The 20317-nt window shown below is 49.5% G+C and overlaps 1 protein-coding gene across 1 annotated transcript in view; it reads left to right on the top strand.

Annotated features, from left to right (window-relative positions):
* Positions 1–20317, top strand: part of rims4 (regulating synaptic membrane exocytosis 4) — a gene marked incomplete at both ends in the record, with an annotated part of 75450 nt that overhangs the window by 11517 nt on the left and 43616 nt on the right. Inside the window, one exon of the mRNA XM_084173136.1 lies at positions 174–312. Within this exon, the coding sequence (XP_084029262.1) occupies positions 174–312 (139 nt within the window). The remainder of the gene's footprint in view (positions 1–173; positions 313–20317) is intronic.

Genomic DNA, 20317 nt, shown 5'->3' with positions numbered 1-20317 from the left:
CCTTGCCACAAAGGCGTAGGACAAATCAACACACTGCTGAAAATATAACAAATGAGAGACCACTTCAAGTAAAGTGTTACCTAAAGTAAAGGGTTACCTTCTAGTATAGTGTTACCTGAAGGAAATTGTTTCCTGTGTTTACCAAACATGTCTATTCCCTGTGTGAATTGTAGATGCTGAGGGCAGGAGGCTAAAGGGGATCCAGAGGAGCACTGAGACGGGACTGGCCGTAGAGATGCCCAGCCGCAACGTACGCCAGGCCAGCCACGAGTCCATCGAAGACAGCATGAACAGCTATGGCTCAGAGGGCAAGTGAGTACAGCAACATCAATCAATCAATCAATCAATCAAATTTTATTTATAAAGCCCTTTTAACATCAGCAGATGTCACAGTGCTATACAGAAACCCAGCCTAAAACCCCAAACAGCAAGCAATGCAGATGTAGAAGCACGGTGGCTAGGAAAAACTCCCTAGAAAGGCAGAAACCTAGGAAGAAACCTAGAGAGGAACCAGGCTCTGAGGGGTGACCAGTCCCCTTCTGGCTGTGCCGGGTGGAGATTATAACAGTACATGGCCATTAAGGCCAGATTTTTCTCCAAGATTTTAAAAGGTTTATAGATGATCAGCAGGGTCAAAAAATAATCACAGTGGTTGTAGAGGTTACAACAGGTCAGTACATCAGGAGTAAATGTCACTTGGCTTTTCATAGCCGGGCATTTAGAGGTTGAAATAGCAGGTGCGGTAGAGAGAGAGAGTTGAAAACAGCAGGTCTGGGACAAGGTAGCACGTCTGGTGAACAGGTCAGGGATCCATAGCCGCAGGCAGAACAATTGAAACTGGAGCAGCAGCACGACCAGGTGGACTGGGGACAGGAAGGAGTCATCAGGCCAGGTAGTCCTGAGGCATGGTCCTAGGGCTCAGGTCCTCTGGGATGGGAGGGAGAGAGGGAGAGAGAGAGAATTAGACAGGACACCGGATAAGACAGGAGAATAACACTAACGTTCTAAGCACTTGAGGCCCCCATTGATTCACTGTGGTTCTCTGTGCGTCAGTTGGTATGAGTGAGGTGCTAACAACGCCAAGGTTGTGGGTTAAACTTCAGAACAGATCACATAAACATACTAGAAGTGTATGCGTTTACTCAGGGCAGGCTCCAGGTCGCTTAGGGCCCCTGGCCGCTTGGGAGAATTCCACGTGGAGTGGAGAAATAACAACATGTAGGGCACTGACAGCTGTGAGTGTAGCTAGCTAATGTTATCTGTTGTTGTTACACCATATTCAAAAGATTAGCCAGCTGGCTAGGCTATGGCTAGTTCTGGAGCTGGATTTCTCATAAGCATTTAGGGGAAATATGGATTGGAGAAACCAGTATTGTTAACTTTGCGTCTATTGTTATCTCCAAAATGTGGGCATAAATTGCGGCCACGAATCCGCCATAGAAATAGAAAGAATAAGATGAAGCTCATATGGATAGCCTAACTATTTATTGGTTTGGACTAGGTACAGTGCCTTCGGAAAGTATTCAGACCCTTTGATATTTTCCACATTTTGTTAGGTTACAGCCTTATTCAAAAATTCATTAAATTGTTTTTTTCCCTCATCAATCTACACATAATGACAAAGCAAAAACAGGTTTGTATAAATATTTGCCCAAAAAACAAAAAGAAAATTGAAAGATTACATTTACAGAAGTATTCTCACCATTTACTCAGTACTATGTTGAAGCACCTTTGGCAGCGATTACAGCCTCGAGTCTTCTTGGGTATGACGCTACAATCTTGGCACACGTGTATTTGGGGAGTTTCTCCCCTTTTTCTCTGCTGATCCTCTCAAGCTCTGTCAGGTTGGATGGGTAGTGTCGCTGCACAGCTATTTTCAGGTCTCTCCAAAGATGTTAGATCGGGTTCAAGTCCGGGCTCTGGCTGGGCCACTCAAGGCCATTCAGAGACTTGTGCCGAAGCCACTCCTGTGTTGTCTTGGCTGTGTGCTTAGGGTCATTGTCCTGTTGGAAGGTGAACCTTCGCACCAGTCTGAGGTCCTGAGCACTCTGGAGCAGTGTCAGTGATGCTGTAGGTGGGTGTAGTGGTGGAATCAAGCGCAGGACACCGAAGTACAGTCCAAAATACTTTAGTGAAAATCCACAAGGGAAAATGAACAAACTTGCCCGAAGGCGAAACTCCGCACGTAGGCGACAAAACAAAACGGGCGCACTACACAGCGTCAAACGCTCCAACACAGTGGAGAATAGCTCAACCGAGCGATATAGTATACATGTCCAGCAACGCACGACAGAAATAAAGCAATCACACACAACACTAGACAATCACAACGAGAACTTATAGGACACTAATTACACTAAACGATAACAGGTGTCACAACAAACAGACAAAAGCAAACGAACATAGAAACATGCAACGGTGACAGCTAGACGACGAACGCCGAAGCCTGCCCGAGCAAGGAAGAGAGGCAGCCTCGGCCGAAACCGTGACAGTACCCCCCCCTTGACGCGCGGCTCCAGACGTGCGCCGACTCCGGCCTCGGGGACGACCAGGAGGACGCGGAGCAGGGTGCGTCGGGTGCCCACGATGGAATTCCGTCAGGAGAGACGGGTCCAAAATGTCTCTCCTCGGCACCCAGCACCGTTCCTCCGGACCGTACCCCTCCCACTCCACTAGATATTGGAGACCCCCCATCCGACGTCTCGAATCCAAGATGGACCGCACGGAGTACGCCGGTGCCCCCTCGATGTCCAATGGGGGCGGAGGAGTCTCCCTGATCTCACTTTCTTGGAGTGGGCCAGCTACCACCGGCCTGAGAAGAGACACATGGAACGAGGGGTTAATACTTTTATATTCAACAGATAGTTGTAATTTGTAACACACCTCGTTCAACCTTCTCAGGACTTTAAATGGCCCTACAAACCGCCGACCCAGTTTCCGACAGGGCAGGCGGAGGGGCAGGTTTCTGGTAGAGAGCCAGACTCGATCACCAGGTGCGTACACCGGTCCCTCACTGCGGTGGAGATCGGCGCTCGCCTTATGACGACGGAGGGCCCGCTGCAGGTGGACGTGTGCAGCGTTCCATGTCTCCTCCGAGCGCCGCGCCCACTCATCCACCGCAGGAGCCTCGATCTGGCTCTGCTGCCAAGGTGCCAGAACCGGCTGGTAACCTAACACACATTGAAAAGGGGTTAGGTTAGTGGAGGAATGGCGTAGGGAATTCTGGGCCATTTCGGCCCAGGGAACGTACCTTGCCCACTCCTCCGGCCGATCCTGGCAGTATGTTCTAAGAAACCTCCCCACATCCTGGTTCACGCGTTCCACCTGCCCATTACTCTCCGGGTGGTAACCCGAGGTGAGGCTCACCGAGACCCCCAACCGCTCCATAAAAGCTCTCCAGACTCTGGAGGTAAATTGGGGACCTCGATCAGACACAATATCCTCGGGTACCCCGTAGTGCCGGAACACATGGGTGAATAGTGCTTCGGCGGTTTGCAGTGCAGTAGGAAGGCCCGGCATAGGGAGCAAACGACAGGCCTTAGAAAACCGGTCCACAACGACCAGTATAGTGGTATTCCCCTGTGAAGGAGGAAGGTCAGTGAGGAAATCCACCGAGAGGTGAGACCATGGTCGTTGTGGAACGGGCAGGGGTAGTAACTTACCCCTAGGCAGATGTCTAGGCGCCTTACACTGAAAATTGAAAGATTACATTTACAGAAGTATTCTCACCATTTACTCAGTACTATGTTGAAGCACCTTTGGCAGCGATTACAGCCTCGAGTCTTCTTGGGTATGACGCTACAATCTTGGCACACGTGTATTTGGGGAGTTTCTCCCCTTTTTCTCTGCTGATCCTCTCAAGCTCTGTCAGGTTGGATGGGTAGTGTCGCTGCACAGCTATTTTCAGGTCTCTCCAAAGATGTTAGATCGGGTTCAAGTCCGGGCTCTGGCTGGGCCACTCAAGGCCATTCAGAGACTTGTGCCGAAGCCACTCCTGTGTTGTCTTGGCTGTGTGCTTAGGGTCATTGTCCTGTTGGAAGGTGAACCTTCGCACCAGTCTGAGGTCCTGAGCACTCTGGAGCAGTGTCAGTGATGCTGTAGGTGGGTGTAGTGGTGGAATCAAGCGCAGGACACCGAAGTACAGTCCAAAATACTTTAGTGAAAATCCACAAGGGAAAATGAACAAACTTGCCCGAAGGCGAAACTCCGCACGTAGGCGACAAAACAAAACGGGCGCACTACACAGCGTCAAACGCTCCAACACAGTGGAGAATAGCTCAACCGAGCGATATAGTATACATGTCCAGCAACGCACGACAGAAATAAAGCAATCACACACAACACTAGACAAACACAACGAGAACTTATAGGACACTAATTACACTAAACGATAACAGGTGTCACAACAAACAGACAAAAGCAAACGAACATAGAAACATGCAACGGTGACAGCTAGACGACGAACACCGAAGCCTGCCCGAGCAAGGAAGAGAGGCAGCCTCGGCCGAAACCGTGACAGTACCCCCCCCTTGACGCGCGGCTCCAGACGTGCGCCGACTCCGGCCTCGGGGACGACCAGGAGGACGCGGAGCAGGGTGCGTCGGGTGCCCACGATGGAATTCCGTCAGGAGAGACGGGTCCAAAATGTCTCTCCTCGGCACCCAGCACCGTTCCTTCGGACCGTACCCCTCCCACTCCACTAGATATTGGAGACCCCCCATCCGACGTCTCGAATCCAAGATGGACCGCACGGAGTACGCCGGTGCCCCCTCGATGTCCAATGGGGGCGGAGGAGTCTCCCTGATCTCACTTTCTTGGAGTGGGCCAGCTACCACCGGCCTGAGAAGAGACACATGGAACGAGGGGTTAATACTTTTATATTCAACAGATAGTTGTAATTTGTAACACACCTCGTTCAACCTTCTCAGGACTTTAAATGGCCCTACAAACCGCCGACCCAGTTTCCGACAGGGCAGGCGGAGGGGCAGGTTTCTGGTAGAGAGCCAGACTCGATCACCAGGTGCGTACACCGGTCCCTCACTGCGGTGGAGATCGGCGCTCGCCTTATGACGACGGAGGGCCCGCTGCAGGTGGACGTGTGCAGCGTTCCATGTCTCCTCCGAGCGCCGCGCCCACTCATCCACCGCAGGAGCCTCGATCTGGCTCTGCTGCCAAGGTGCCAGAACCGGCTGGTAACCTAACACACATTGAAAAGGGGTTAGGTTAGTGGAGGAATGGCGTAGGGAATTCTGGGCCATTTCGGCCCAGGGAACGTACCTTGCCCACTCCTCCGGCCGATCCTGGCAGTATGTTCTAAGAAACCTCCCCACATCCTGGTTCACGCGTTCCACCTGCCCATTACTCTCCGGGTGGTAACCCGAGGTGAGGCTCACCGAGACCCCCAACCGCTCCATAAAAGCTCTCCAGACTCTGGAGGTAAATTGGGGACCTCGATCAGACACAATATCCTCGGGTACCCCGTAGTGCCGGAACACATGGGTGAATAGTGCTTCGGCGGTTTGCAGGGCAGTAGGAAGGCCCGGCATAGGGAGCAAACGACAGGCCTTAGAAAACCGGTCCACAACGACCAGTATAGTGGTATTCCCCTGTGAAGGAGGAAGGTCAGTGAGGAAATCCACCGAGAGGTGAGACCATGGTCGTTGTGGAACGGGCAGGGGTAGTAACTTACCCCTAGGCAGATGTCTAGGCGCCTTACACTGGGCGCACACCGAGCAGGAGGAAACATAAACCCTCACATCCCTCGCCAACGTGGGCCACCAGTACTTGGCACTAAGACAGTGCACTGTCCGGCCGATACCAGGGTGTCCAGAGGAGGGTGACGTGTGAGCCCAATAGATCAATCGATCCCGAACCTCGAGCGGAACGTACTTCCGACCCTCCGGGCATTGCGGTGGACTAGGGTCGGTGCGTAACGCCCGCTCGAGTTCAGCATCGACCTCCCACACTACCGGTGCCACCAGACACGACTCCGGCAGTATGGGAGTGGGCTCCACGGACCTCTCCTCCGTGTCATACCGCCGAGACAGTGCGTCTGCCTTACCGTTCTGTGACCCAGGGATGTACGTGATCTTAAATGTGAACCGGGTCAAAAACATATTCCACCTCGCCTGGCGAGGGTTCAGCCTCCTCGCTGCCCGGATGTACTCCAGGTTACGGTGGTCCGTCAAAATGAGGAAAGGGTGTTGAGCCCCCTCAAGCCAGTGCCTCCACACCTTTAGGGCCTGTACTACGCCTAACAGCTCCCTGTCCCCCACGTCATAGTTTCGCTCCGCCGGACTGAGCTTCTTGGAATAGAAGGCACAGGGGCGGAGTTTAGGTGGCGCGCCGGACCGTTGCGACAGCACGGCTCCTATACCGGCCTCTGACGCGTCCACCTCTACCTGAAATGGCAAAGAGGGATCCGGATGCGCCAGCACCGGAGCCGAGGTAAACAGGTCCTTCAGCCTCCCAAACGCCCTGTCCGCCTCGGCTGACCACTGCAGACGCACCGGACCCCCCTTCAAAAGAGACGTTATGGGAGCTGCCACCTGTCCAAAACCCCGGATAAACCTCCGGTAATAATTCGCAAACCCCAAAAACTGCTGCACCTCCTTCACAGTGGTTGGCGTTTGCCAATTACGCACGGCCGACACCCGGTCTACCTCCATCTTCACCCCTGACGCAGACAACTGATAACCCAAAAAGGAGACCGACTCCTGGAAGAACAGACACTTCTCTGCCTTGACATACAGGTCGTGCTCCAACAGCCTCCGCAACACTCGGCGCACCAGGGCCACATGCTCGACTCGGGTAGGCGAGTACACGAGAATGTCATCGATGTACACGACCACCCCCTGCCCCTGCATGTCCCTGAAGATCTCATCCACGAACGATTGGAAAACTGAAGGAGCGTTCATCAACCCGTATGGCATGACGAGATACTCGTAATGGCCCGAGGTGGTACTTTTGGCTGTCTTCCATTCATCGCCCTCCCTAATGCGCACCAAGTTGTACGCGCTCCTGAGATCTAATTTAGTGAAGAAACGCGCCCCGTGCAATGACTCCGTCATGGTCGCAATCAGCGGGAGTGGATAACTGTACTTCACCGTGATCTGATTGAGACCACGGTAATCAATGCACGGGCGTAATCCTCCATCCTTTTTCTTCACAAAAAAGAAACTCGAGGACGCAGGGGAAGTGGAGGGCCGTATGTATCCTTGTCTCAGAGATTCGTCTATGTACGTCTCCATAGCTCTCTTCTCCTCCTGAGACAGAGGATACACATGCCTCCGTGGGAGCGCAGCTCCTGCCTGGAGGTCTATCGCACAATCTCCCTGCCTATGGGGAGGCAACTGCGTCGCCCTCGACTTACTGAACACAATAGCCAAATCCCCATACTCAGGGGGAACGTGCAATGCGGGCACCTGGTTTGGACTCTCCACCGAGGTAGCCCCTACGGAAACGCCTAAACATCGACCCACACACTGGGCAGACCACTCCATCAGAGCCCTCTCCTGCCACGAAATAGATGGGTTATGGGTACTCAACCAGGGCATGCCCAGCACCACCGGATACGCAGGCGAGTCGATCAGAAATAGCTGGATCATCTCCTGATGACCCCCCTGCGCACACATCCTAAGTGGCGCAGTGACCTCCCTGATCAAGCCCGCACCCAACGGACGGCTATCTAGGGCATGAACGGGGAAGGGGACGTCAACAGGAAGAAGGGGAATCCCTAAGGCTAAACAAAACTTCTTATCAACAAAATTCCCAGCCGCGCCTGAATCTACCAGCGCCTTATGCTGGGAATGAGGTGCTACCTGTGGAAAACGCACAGGTATACAGAAATGTGCAACAGAGAGCTCTGGGTGAGTGGGGCGCCTACTCACCTGGAAGGACTCCCCAGTGCGGGACCTGTCGTCCTCTCCCCTAGGAGGCCATCCCCAGCACCTAGCCGCGGTGTGTCCTCCCCGACCACAGTTGGTGCAGGAGATACTCCTGAGTGGCGCAGTGGTCTAAGGCACTGCTTTGCAGCGCTAACTGTGCCACTAGAGATCCTGGTTCGAATCCAGGCTCTGTCGCAGCCGGCCGCGACCGGGAGACTGATGGGCGGCGCACAATTGGCCCAGCGTCGTCCAGGGTAGGGGAGGGAATGGCCGGCAGGGATGTAAAGCTGATAGAGCATGGCGTTTGCAACACCAGGGTTGTGGGTTCGATTCCCACGGGGGGCCAGTATAAAAAATAATATATGTATTCACTAACTGTAAGTCGCTCTGGATAAGAGCGTCTGCTAAATGACTAAAATGTAAATGTAAAAATGAGATGGACCCCCTCGTAAGCCGACCCCTCCTCTCTCTAGCGCCAGCGCCCCCGGGCTCCATGGGGCACGGCTCGGAGGCGCTGGAGGGTGAAATGGACGGACCCCCCTCGGGACGTCCGCGGGTAGCTAGCAGGTTATCCAGCCTGATGGACATGTCGACCAACTGGTCGAACGAGAGGCTGGTGTCCCTACAGGCCAGCTCCCTACGGACGTCCTCGCGTAGACTACATCGGTAGTGATCGATGAGAGCCCGCTCATTCCACCCTGCATCCGCCGCTAGAGTACGGAATTCCAAGGCGAACTCCTGGGCACTCCTCTTCCCCTGCCGGAGGCAGACCAGACGCTCCCCCGCCGCTTTCCCCTCCGGGGGATGGTCAAACACCGCCCTGAAGCGGCGGGAGAACTCGTCGTAGGTGATGGTGTTCGCGTCGATTCTCCTCCACTCTGCGTTGGCCCATTCCAACGCCTTCCCGGAAAGGCAGGAGATCAGGGCGGACACGCTCTCGTGTCCCGAGGGCGCCGGGTGCACGGTGGCCAGGTAAAGCTCCACCTGGAGAAGGAATCCCTGACACCCGGCCGCGGTCCCATCGTAGGCCCTCGGGAGCGAGAGTCGAACTCCTCTGGGTTCCGGAGCGGGAATGGGCTGACTTGCCGATGGTGCTGGCAGGGAGGATGGCGGTGGAGAAGTCCCTCGGGTCTCCCAGCCTCGGATGGTGGTGATCACCTCCTGCAGTGCGGACCCCATCCGCAGGATCTGGTCACTCTGTTCGCGGACCCTGTCCTCCAGCGTCGCCTGTGCTGCTGCGGCTCCTGCTGATTCCATTCTTGAAGGTGTGTGATTTTGTCACTGATGCTGTAGGTGGGTGTAGTGGTGGAATCAAGCGCAGGACACCGAAGTACAGTCCAAAAGACTTTAGTGAAAATCCACAAGGGAAAATGAACAAACTTGCCCGAAGGCGAAACTCTGCACGTAGGCGACAAAACAAAACGGGCGCACTACACAGGTGCGTCAAACGCTCCAACACAGTGGAGAATAGCTCAACCGAGCGATATAGTATACACGTCCAGCAACGCACGACAGAAATAAAGCAATCACACACAACACTAGACAAACACAACAAGAACTTATAGGACACTAATTACACTAAACGATAACAGGTGTCACAACAAACAGACAAAAGCAAACGAACATAGAAACATGCAACGGTGGCAGCTAGTATTCCGGAGACGACGAACGCCGAAGCCTGCCCGAGCAAGGAAGAGAGGCAGCCTTGGCCGAAACCGTGACAAGCAGGTTTTCATCAACGATGTCTCTGTACTTTGCTCCGTTCATCTTTCCCTCGATCCTGACTAGTCTCCCAGTCCCTGCCGCTGAAAAACAACCCCATGATGCTGCCACCGCCATGCTTCAACATAGGGATGGTGCCAGGTTTCTTCCAGACGTGACACTTGGCATTCAGGCCAAAGAGTTCAATCTTGGTTTCATCAGACCAGAGAATCTTGTTTCTCATGGTCTGAGTCCTTTAGGTGCCTTTTGGCAACTCCAAGGCTGTCATGTGCCATATACTGAGGAGTGGCTTCCGTCTGGCCACTCTACCATAAAGGCCTGATTGGTAGAGTATTGCACAGATGGTTGTCCTTCTGGAAGGTTTTCCCATCTCCACAGAGGAACTCTAGAGCTCTGTCAGAGTAACCATCGGGTTCTTGGTCACCTCCCTGACCAAGGCCCTTCTCCCCCGATTGCGTAGTTTAGCCATGTAGCCAGCTCTAGAGAGTCTTGGCTGTTCCAAACTTCTTCCATTTAAGAATGATGGAGGCCACTGTGTTCTTGGGGATCTTAAATGCTGCAGAAATGTTTTGGTACCCTTCCCCAGATCTGTGCCTTGACACAATCCTGTCTCGGAGCTCTACGGACAATTCCTTCGACCTCATGGCTTGGTTTTTGTTATGACATGCACTGTCAACTGTGGGACCTTATATAGACAGGTGTGTACCTTTCCAAATCATGTCCAATCAATTTAATTTACCACAGGTGGACTCCAATCAAGTTGTAGAAACATCTCAAGGATGATCAATGGAAACAGGATCATCCTTGAGGTCAATTTCGAGTCTCCTAGCAAAGGGTCTGAATATTTATGTGAATAAGGTATATCTGTTTTTAATTTTAAATACATTTGCTAAAATGTCTAAACCTGTTTTCGCTTAGTCATTATGGGGTATTGTTTGTAGATTAAGTAACAAAATGTGAAAAAAGTCAAGGGGTCTGAATACTTTCCGAATGCACTGTATCTCTTAACCCCATCCATATTGGATTTGCCGTATATATTTTTCAACTGTGCTGTGATGTTTCACAAAAGTTCTGAACCTTTCTATTCCCATAGTTTCTACAGATTGTAAATTAAAGATAAATGTTTTTGCTAAAAGTATTATTATATTATTGATAGATTGACTATGACTTTTCAAATCACCCAGTGGTGCTATCTGCAGAGTTAGCTCCAGGTAAATGTTGCAATTCTTCAGCCATTCCTGGACCTGTGACCAAAACAAGCTACATATGGACAGTACCAAAATAAATGATCGAATGACTCTGTCTCTTAGAAGCAAAATCTGCAAAGCTGGGAAGGTTGTATCCCCCATATATATTGGTAGCAAGAATTTTGTATAATAATTTAAATAGAAGACATCTAAGTTTTGAATCCGATGTCATTTTGCGTATCAGTTCATAAACCATGTGCCATGGAATCGGTACATCAAATCTCAACTATTTTGCAATCTATATGGCACAGCTGTCAATTTTTTGGTCCTTAAATTAAACTGGTATACTTTTTTATTAATCACAATTTTCTTTAACCAATTGAAAGTGTGCCAGAGCGAAGAATAACTGACAAATTTACGAATGCTCAACACCAGTTGAGTATGTCCGGTATCAGTAAGCGTAATTAATTTGTTGCCTGCAGCACAGTTGCCGTCACCAATGCTCTGGATAACATAGAAACAGCCTAACCAGCTCTGCTAGGGCAAGTAAAATGGTCAGAGTGAACTGTTCTCTCATTTGTGTCTGGAAGTAGTTAGCAAGCTAGCCAACGCTAGCCAGTTAGTTTGGGTGCTTGCCTGGTGTTGTTAGGTCAGAATGCTCGGATCAACCCTACTTTTCGGCCAGAGCGTCCAGTGTGCGCTCTGAACGCTCCGAGAGCGAAACACTCTGAATGGCCAATCTGACAACGCTCTGAGTTTACGAACGCCCAGAGCACACTTTGGCACCCAGATTAAATTCACGAACACACCGGTAGTATAAGCCAGCCTTTAGTCTTGAAATCTTTCGTTGTTTAGTACATAGCCTCACGTGAATCCTTAAAGAGATGGGTGGGGCTAATGTTTAAGAGGGTGTGAACGATGCTGAATGGGTGTAGATAACGAAGAGCTCTCCAGTAGGTTTACCAAAACATTAGAGGGCCATTTTCTCAAAAGTTAGGTTACAAGTTTATCAACTTTCAAAGCAGAATTACTTTCCCATTGTTCCTCAACTGTAGTGTATGATATACCATTTTCTAGCTCTGAGTCTCTACTTTTATCCAATGTAAAAAAACACAATTTCAAATGTTGCTATATAAGACCGAATCGAGCCGGTCGTTTACAATTTTGGTCTTTAATGCAGGGCCGACAGACAAGTTCCTTACTTTTTACCCCTTCCACTTGCCTCTTCCATTTTTTGCGGTAATGCTGCAATTAGTTGGTTGTAATTTTGGGTAGAGCAGACATTTCCATTTTTGTTAGCTGCATATGTGACACAACTCCACCAGTCCTTTTATGATATAATTTACAAAGATTATATATATTTTTTAAATGTTAGTGGAAAATGTTTTTTTTTATCAATTAGTATATTTGAGTTTAACCACAATATTTGTTGTATTATTTGTTCTGTCTTTTCTGGTGGATTAAACTGAAATTGCAACAAACTTTCTATGGCTTGTTTTAAAAATAGTGATATTTTGGAGATGATTTCATTTTCAAATAACCGAAAGTGAGAGGTTGTAATCTGAATAAAGGGGAAAAAAAGCCATTCTTGAACATGGGGTGAGACATTCTTACTCATTTGCTAGAGAACCAGTTCGGATTTAAGTATAACTTTTGTATGACTGACGCCTTTAGTGAGAGGTCTAATGCTTTCATATTGAATCATTTCTGCCCTCCGAATTCATATTCATTATATAAATAGGCCCTTTTAATTTTGTATGGCTTGCCATTCCAAATAAAATGGAATATTTTTTGCTCATATAATTTATAAAACAGGTCGCTAGGTGTAGGCAAGACCATAAGCAAATACAGTTGAAGTCGGAAGTTTACATACACCTTAGCCAACTACATTTAAACTCAGTTTTTCACAATTCCTGACATTTAATCCTAGTAAAAATTCTCTGCCTGATGTCAGTTAGGATCACCACTTTATTTTAAGAATGTGAAATGTCAGAATAGTAGAGAGAATGATTTATTTCAGCTTTTATTTCTTTCATCACATTCCCAGTGGGTCAGACGTTTACATACACTCAATTAGTATTTGGTAATATTGCCTTTAAATTGTTTAACTTGGGTCAAACGTTTCGGGTAGCTTTCCACAAACTTCCCACAATAAGTTGGGTGAATTTTGGCCCATTCCTCCTGACAGAGCTGGTGTAACTGAGTCAGGTTTGTAGGCCTCCTTGCTCGCACACGCTTTTTCAGTTCTGCCCACACATTATCTATAGGATTGAGGTCAGGGCTTTGTGATGGCCACTCCAATACCTTAACTTTGTTGTCCTTAAACCATTTTGCTACAACTTTGCTTCAGTATATCCACATAATTTTCCTTCCCCATGATGCCATCTATTTTGTGAAGTGCACAGGTCCCTCCTGCAGCAAAGCACCCCCACAGCATGGTGCTGCCACCCCCGTGCTTCATGGTTGGGATGGTGTTCTTCGGCTTGCAAGCGACCCCCTTTTTCCTCCAAACATAACGATGGTCATTATGGCCAAACAGTTATATTTTTGTTTCAGGCGTTTGGAAATTGCTCCCAAGGATGAACCAGACTTGTGGAGGTCTACAATTTGTTTTCTGAGGTCTTGGCTGATTTCTTTCGAATTTTCCCATGATGTCTAGCAAAGAGGCACTGAGTTTGAAGGTAGGCCTTGAAAACATCCACAGGTACACCTCCAATTTACTCAAATTATGTCAATTAGCCTATCAGAAGCTTCTAAAGCCATGACATCATTTTCCTTTCCATGGTAGCAAGATCATATCTATTTTTGCTAACTTTCTATTACCTTTTTTGGGAGTGAGATAATTTCTTTAGAAAAAGTATCTACATCCTCTATGAGGCTGTAGAGGGATCCAAATTGTGGATTTAAAAGAAAACATGAATCATCAGCGTACAATGACACCTTTGTTTTTAAGCCCTGGATTTCTAACCCCTTGATATTACTGTTGGATTTGATTTTAACAGATAACATTTTGATGGTAATAATAAATAGATATGCCGATAGTTGTCAACCTTGTTTTACTTCTCTTGACAGTTTAAAACTTTCTGAGAAGTAGCGATTATTTACTATTTTACACCTAGGGTTTCTATACATAACTTTAACCCATTTTATAAGAGATTCTCCAAAATTTGAAATATTCCAGGCATTTATATATAAACTCCAGTCGTGCTTTATCAAAAGCCTTTTCAAAGTCAGCTATGAATAGCAGGCCTGGTTTCCCAGATTTTTCATAGTGTTCTATTGTTTCTAGTACTTGTCTTACATTATCTCCAATGTATCGTCCATGTAAAAAAAAACCTGTCTGATTAGGATTAATTGTCAGGTGCGAGCGTGGATGTGGTGTGGGAATCAAGCGCAGGACAACAGAGGCTTCGTCCAAAAGTCTTTAGTAAAGACACGAAAAACAAACAAACGGCTACAAACGAGCCGGAGGCAAGTGAACTTTACGCACACTGCGTAAACCACAAAATACAAACAAATGCGCACAACAGTGCGGACACTCTCTCAAAATAAACAAATGGAGAGAATAACTCACAGCTCCTGCTGACCGGTGAAACAATTACACACAACACAAGACTCAAACAACGAGAACTTATAGGACACATAATAAGCACAAAACAGAAACAGGTGTACCAATAAGACAAAACCAAACAAACATCGAAACATACAACGGTGGCAGCTAGTACTCCGGGGACGACGACCGCCGAAGCCTGCCCGAACAAGGAGGAGGAGCAGCCTCGGCCGAAACCGTGACATTAATAATATCCAACAATCCCTTTTTAATTCTATGTGCTATTCATTTTGCTAGAATTTTAGCATCACAACACAGAAGTGTTTTAAATGGACTGGTCTTTATATTTACCACTTGGATCCTTTTTCAGTAATAATGAAATCAGACCTTGTTGAGTGTCTGATAATCTACCATTTATATAGGAGTGGTTAAAACATGCTACAAATGGTCCTCTGAGTATATAAAAAAAGGTTTGGTATACCTCCACTGGTATGCCATCCAGCCCTGGAGTTTTCTCGGACTTAAAGGCTTGAATTGCATCAAGAAGTGATTCCTCTGTAATGTTAATCATATGTTCGAGAAAGACCCCACTGAATCCTATTTGTCTTGTAATGTATTTTATAACATAAGGAAGTGAAATTTCATCACCAAAGCGCTTTTTCACCCATTCTGGGCAGAGTGGGTGGACACCCTACTACTTGCCTACAGCTTAGCTAGCTAGCTAGATACTTTTTTTATCAATGGATTCCCGTGAGAAAGAAATTGCTAGATTTCTAAATAGTAATGTTAAGCTGGGAGCTGGTTCAGACGATCAGTGACGTCAATTTATTGGCAATGACTTTTTGACACCTGAGCCGGAGGAGAGCATCTCCATCAGTGACACCAAAGACACCGGCAAAGACACCGACTCGCTCACCAAAGTCGAGCCCCCTGAGGTGGCAACCGAGGAAGACCACCCGTTAATGGTGGATCAGTCATTTATGGTGCTTCAGTCGGCCGAGGGGGAATATGTACAATACTTACAGGAGCTCTCAACCTATGATGCTTTTATGGCGTCATGGCAACCATTAAAAAAAATGTAAAGGCTAAAGTAATGGGTAATGTAGTCATTCAAATTGCTCGGGTTATAAACATTCCGAAAACACAAAAAATGGGTAGTATAAACAAAAATGCAAAACACAGCGGAATACAGTGGACAGTGGCATGTCCCTGGACAACGTGCTTCTTTTGAGGCTAAAATTGGCATAATCTGATTGCCAGTATTTCCTATTTCACTGATCCAGATTCAGAATGCAAACTGCCTCTGCTAAGCTTTTGTGTGCCCAATGTTGCTGTTCTTTTTCAAAAGCAAATCAAATCATATCGTATTTGCCACATGCGCCGAATACAACAGGTGTAGACATTACAGTGAAATGCTTACTTACAAGCCCTTAACCAACAATGCAGCACCCCCTACACCACCACGGACCACAGATCTCCTCGTCCGTGGTCTAGGCGGTATGACTCCCGTCGAGTGTTCCGTCATCACCTGTCACCAAACCATTGTTTTTAGTTCCCCTAATGGTGAATGGTTCTTCCTTCTCTTCCTTCTCTTCCACGGCAATGATAGATTCCGGATCAGTGGGGAACCTTATAGATAGGGAGCTGCTATTCTCTGAATGGGGGTTGCCCACCGTGCCACTGCTTTCTCCGCTACACGTCACATCGCTGGACAATAAACCACTTGGATCAGGCACCATTACGCACGTCACTCTCCCCATCACCATCACCGTTCCCACACTACCGGAGCACCACGAGGAGCTGTCCTTCCACATCGTCACGTCACCCCTTCACCGGATCGTCTTGGGATTGCCCTGACTCAGACTACACAACCCCACCATCAATTGGATCACCAAGAGGATCACAGCCTGGTCCCCCTCATGCTGGAGGACCTGCCTGCCGGTGGTTTGTTGTTCCACGTCAATGGAGAGTCCGGAGTCCGCCCTCCAGCCCAACATTCCACGTGAGTACACAGATCTCTCCGATGTCTTCTCTGCCTCCAAGGCTAAGTGTCTCCCTCCTCACAGGCCCTGGGACTGCACCATTGACCTGCTGGAGGGGCAACACCCCGCGAAGAGTCGCATTTACTCCCTCTCCATAGCGGAGACTGAGGCCATGGAGAAGTATGTTGTGGAGACCCTGAAACAGGGGTTCATCAGACGCTCTACCTCTCCTGCCTCCGCCAGCTTCTTCTTTGTGGCCATAAAAGACGGACTGAGACCGTGCATTGACTACCGGGGGCTGAACTCAGTCACCACCAAGTACCGGTACCCCCGCCCTCTTGTTCCGTCGGCCATCGAGCAGCTTTACCAAGTTGGACCTGAGGAGTGCCTACAACCTGATTCGAATCTGGGAAGGCGACGAGTGGAAGACGGCATTCAGCACTACCTCAGACCACTATGAATACTACCTACAGCCTCGCCAACACAACTTCTGTTTTCCAGTCCTTCGTCAATGACGTGTTCTGAGACATGCCGAATAGACAGGTGGTGGTGTACATCGACGATATCCTGATCTACTCAGCGACGTTCGAGGAGTACGTCAGGGACGTCAGAGCTGTCCTACTCTGCCTCTGGGAACACAGCCTGTTGGTGAAGGGGGAGAAATGCGAATTCCACCAACAGGCCATCTCCTTCCTGGGATACAGGATCAGTCCTCACGGGGTGTTCATTGAAAGAGCGAAGACGGATGCCGTCAGGTCATGGCCAGTCTCCACCACCATCAAGGGCCTACAGAGCTTCCTGGGCTTCGCACATTTCTACCGCCGTTTCATCAGGTCCTTCAGCTCCATAGCCGCCCCGCTCACCTCTCTCCTTGAGAGGATGCCTCAGAAGCTGGCCTGGAACCCTGAGGCTGACGATGCCTTCAAGAGGCTGAAGGAGAGGTTCACCACAACGCCCCTCCTAAAACACCCAGATCCAGCTCGTCCTTTCATCCTGGAGGTGGACGCATCTGAGGAGGGCGTGGGTGGGGTCCTCTCCCAGCGGCAAGGTAAGCCAGAGAAAATGTATCCCTGGGCCTTTTCCTCTAAAAAGCTTACCCCCGCAGAGAGGAACTATGGAGTTGGAGACAGGGAGCTGTTGGCAGTGGTCCTCGCTCTGGAGGAATCCACTCCGGATTCTCACCTGACCACCGGAATTTGGAGCACATACAGGCAGCGAAACAGATGACCTCTCGTCAAGCCAAGTGGGCCCAATTTCTTACTCACTTTCAGTTTACTCTGTCCTACCGCCCAGGATCCCAGAATGTGAAAGCTGACGCTCTCTCCAGGATGCACCATACCGGAGAAAGGATCTGGGGGGTCCTATCCTGCCTCCGTCTCTCATCGTGGCACCTGTCATTTGGGATGTGAATGAAGACATCAGCCTGGCAGCTCAGAAGGACCCAGCGCCTGCCAATGCCCCCCCGGGGCGCGTGTATGTACCCACCAGGGTCCGTGACCGCCTTCTGATCTGGGCGCACACCACCCTTACGGCAGGGCACTCTGGTAAGACGCGCACCCTACATTCTCTCTCACAAAAATACTGGTGGCCCACCTTGGCTACTGATGTCTCCCACTATATCAACTCCTGTTCCGTATGTGCCCAAACAAAGACACCTCGGAACGCCCCGGCAGGCAAACTAGTTCCTCTCCCAGTGCCTCAGCGACCTTGGTCACACCTGTCCATAGACTTTGTCACCGACCTCCCAAGTTCTGACGGCTTCACCACAGTCCTGGTGGTCGCAGATCGGTTCTCCAAATCATGCCGTTCTTTGCTACTAACTGGTCTTCCTTCTGCTCTACAGGTCGCTGAGGTCCTGTTGCAACAGGTCTTCCGGCATTATGGACTTCCGGAGGACATCGTCTCGGACCGTGGCCCCTAATTCACCTCCCGAGTGTGGAAGGCCTTCCTGGAGAAGATCGGGGCCAAGGCCAGCCTCACTTCCGGCTATAGGACTCAGTCGAATGGGCAGGTGGAGCGCATGAACCAGGAGCTGGGGAGGTTTCTTCATTGCCACTGTCAGGACCGGCAGGGTGAGTGGGCGAGGTTTCTATTTTGGGCAGAATATGCCCAGAACTCCCTCGTTCACTCCTCCACGGGGCACACTCCCTTCCAGTGCGTCCTGGGGTACCAGCCGGCCCTGTCCCCTTGGACACCCAGCCAGAACGATGCGCCCACTGTTGACGAGTGGTTCCACAGGGCCGGACAGGTTTGGGACGCCGCCCATGTCCAACTCCAGAGGGCCATTCGTCGGCACAAGGACCATGCCAACCACCACCGCAGTGAGGCCCCCGTATTCCAGCCTGGTGATCGTGTCTGGCTGTGTACAAAAAACCTCCCTCTCCGCCTGCCTTGCAAGAAACTGAGCCCCGGTTTGTGGGGCTGTTTAAGGTCCTCCGGCGGACAAATGAGGTATCGTACCGGCTGCTCCTTCCCCCTCACTACCATGTCTCACCCACTTTTCATGTGTCTCTCCTCAGGCCGGTGGTTCCTGGTCCTCTGGCGGATGCCGTCCCCCGGGGTACGCCCCCTCCACCCCTGGAAATTGACGGGAGTCCGGCGTATGTGTTGAGGGACCTGCTGGACTCCAAGTTCCGTGGGGGACGGCTCCGTTACCTGGTGGACTGGGAGGGGTATGGTCCTGAGGAGAGGATCTGGGTTCCGGCTGGGGATGTTCTGGACCCCAACCTAATTCGGGACTTCCACCGTCGCCACCCTGACAGGCCCGCTCCCCGTCCTCGGGGTCGTCTTTCTGGGTATAGACGTCCTGCGGCGGGAGCCGCGCGCCCAGGGGGGGGGGGGGGGGGGGGGGATACTGTCACATCTCCTCCCGTTGCTCCCCTCCGGCTGTTGTTAGTGTGTGATTGTTAGTGTCTTGTCATGTACTCGCTCTTTGTTGTTCTCTTGCTCAGTGTTAAGTAAACCTTTACATTGTTGATTCCTGCGTCTGCGTCCTGCCTCTTCGTATCCTCAGTACTCGTCACAGCTGTCCTGATATCCAGAAGCTCTTTTCGGTCATAAGAGACAGTGGCAGAAACATTATGTACAGAATAAATTACAAATAACGCGAAAAAACACACATAATAGTACAATTGGTTAGAGGGCTGTAAAACGGCTGCCATCTTCTTCGGTGCCATAATCACAAAGGGAATATAAATATGGATATGTGCCATAGGATAAAAGGGATACCTTTTTGGAAGTGCAGTGTGCTTTTGATATATACCACTGGCTCAGACTAGCACCGATGGTAGCTGGTGTGACAGCATTTTAGTCCTATGGTGTTATAAAAAGAACAATGCTTGCACACATTACATCAAAGAAGTGAAAAAAGAGCTTCATTATCGGTGCACTTTTTTGCTTTCATCTTATTACAAGAAAGAGGAAAATACTTTATTTCTTTCCTCTATGGAAGTGTCTCTTGTTGACAGCAGCCTATCAGGCAGTGCTAGAAATGTGCCAGCTCTGCACTCTGCAAAGAGAGCCATCATCAAAGCACCAAGGATGGCCTCTGCACTGTAGTTTTACGTAACATCTGTGGCCACTCCGACAGGGGAAACCGCATCAGGGAAGGAAATCAACCTAATTGAAACTGGATTATGGGGAATTGAACAGTCAGGGATTACTCTTCTGGTGCAGATGATGGTTTACCATATCTTATTGGATCTTATGAATCTCATGAATACATAACAAATAATACATCTTTACATAATCAAGCCGTCAAAAGACTTGAGGCCGCCAGAAGGGAAAGAAGGGGCTATTATCTTGATTTGGTTTTCTCTCTGAAAGTTCATGCTTGTAGGAAAATAAATGGAGATGCAATTTCTTAGTGTATTATACAATTCAAACAAGACTATCATCCTGGCTGCTCTTGATAAAATACATTCTGGTTCAGATGAGGACTGGTGCTGAAAATGAACAAACACTCACACTATTACATCAGTATTGTAGTTT

This window comes from Coregonus lavaretus (genome assembly GCF_964263955.1).
Source record: "Coregonus lavaretus genome assembly, chromosome: 12".
NCBI lineage: Eukaryota > Metazoa > Chordata > Actinopteri > Salmoniformes > Salmonidae > Coregonus > Coregonus lavaretus.
Note: the sequence above shows the minus strand (reverse complement) of the source record. Positions and strands in the feature narration are given on the sequence as shown.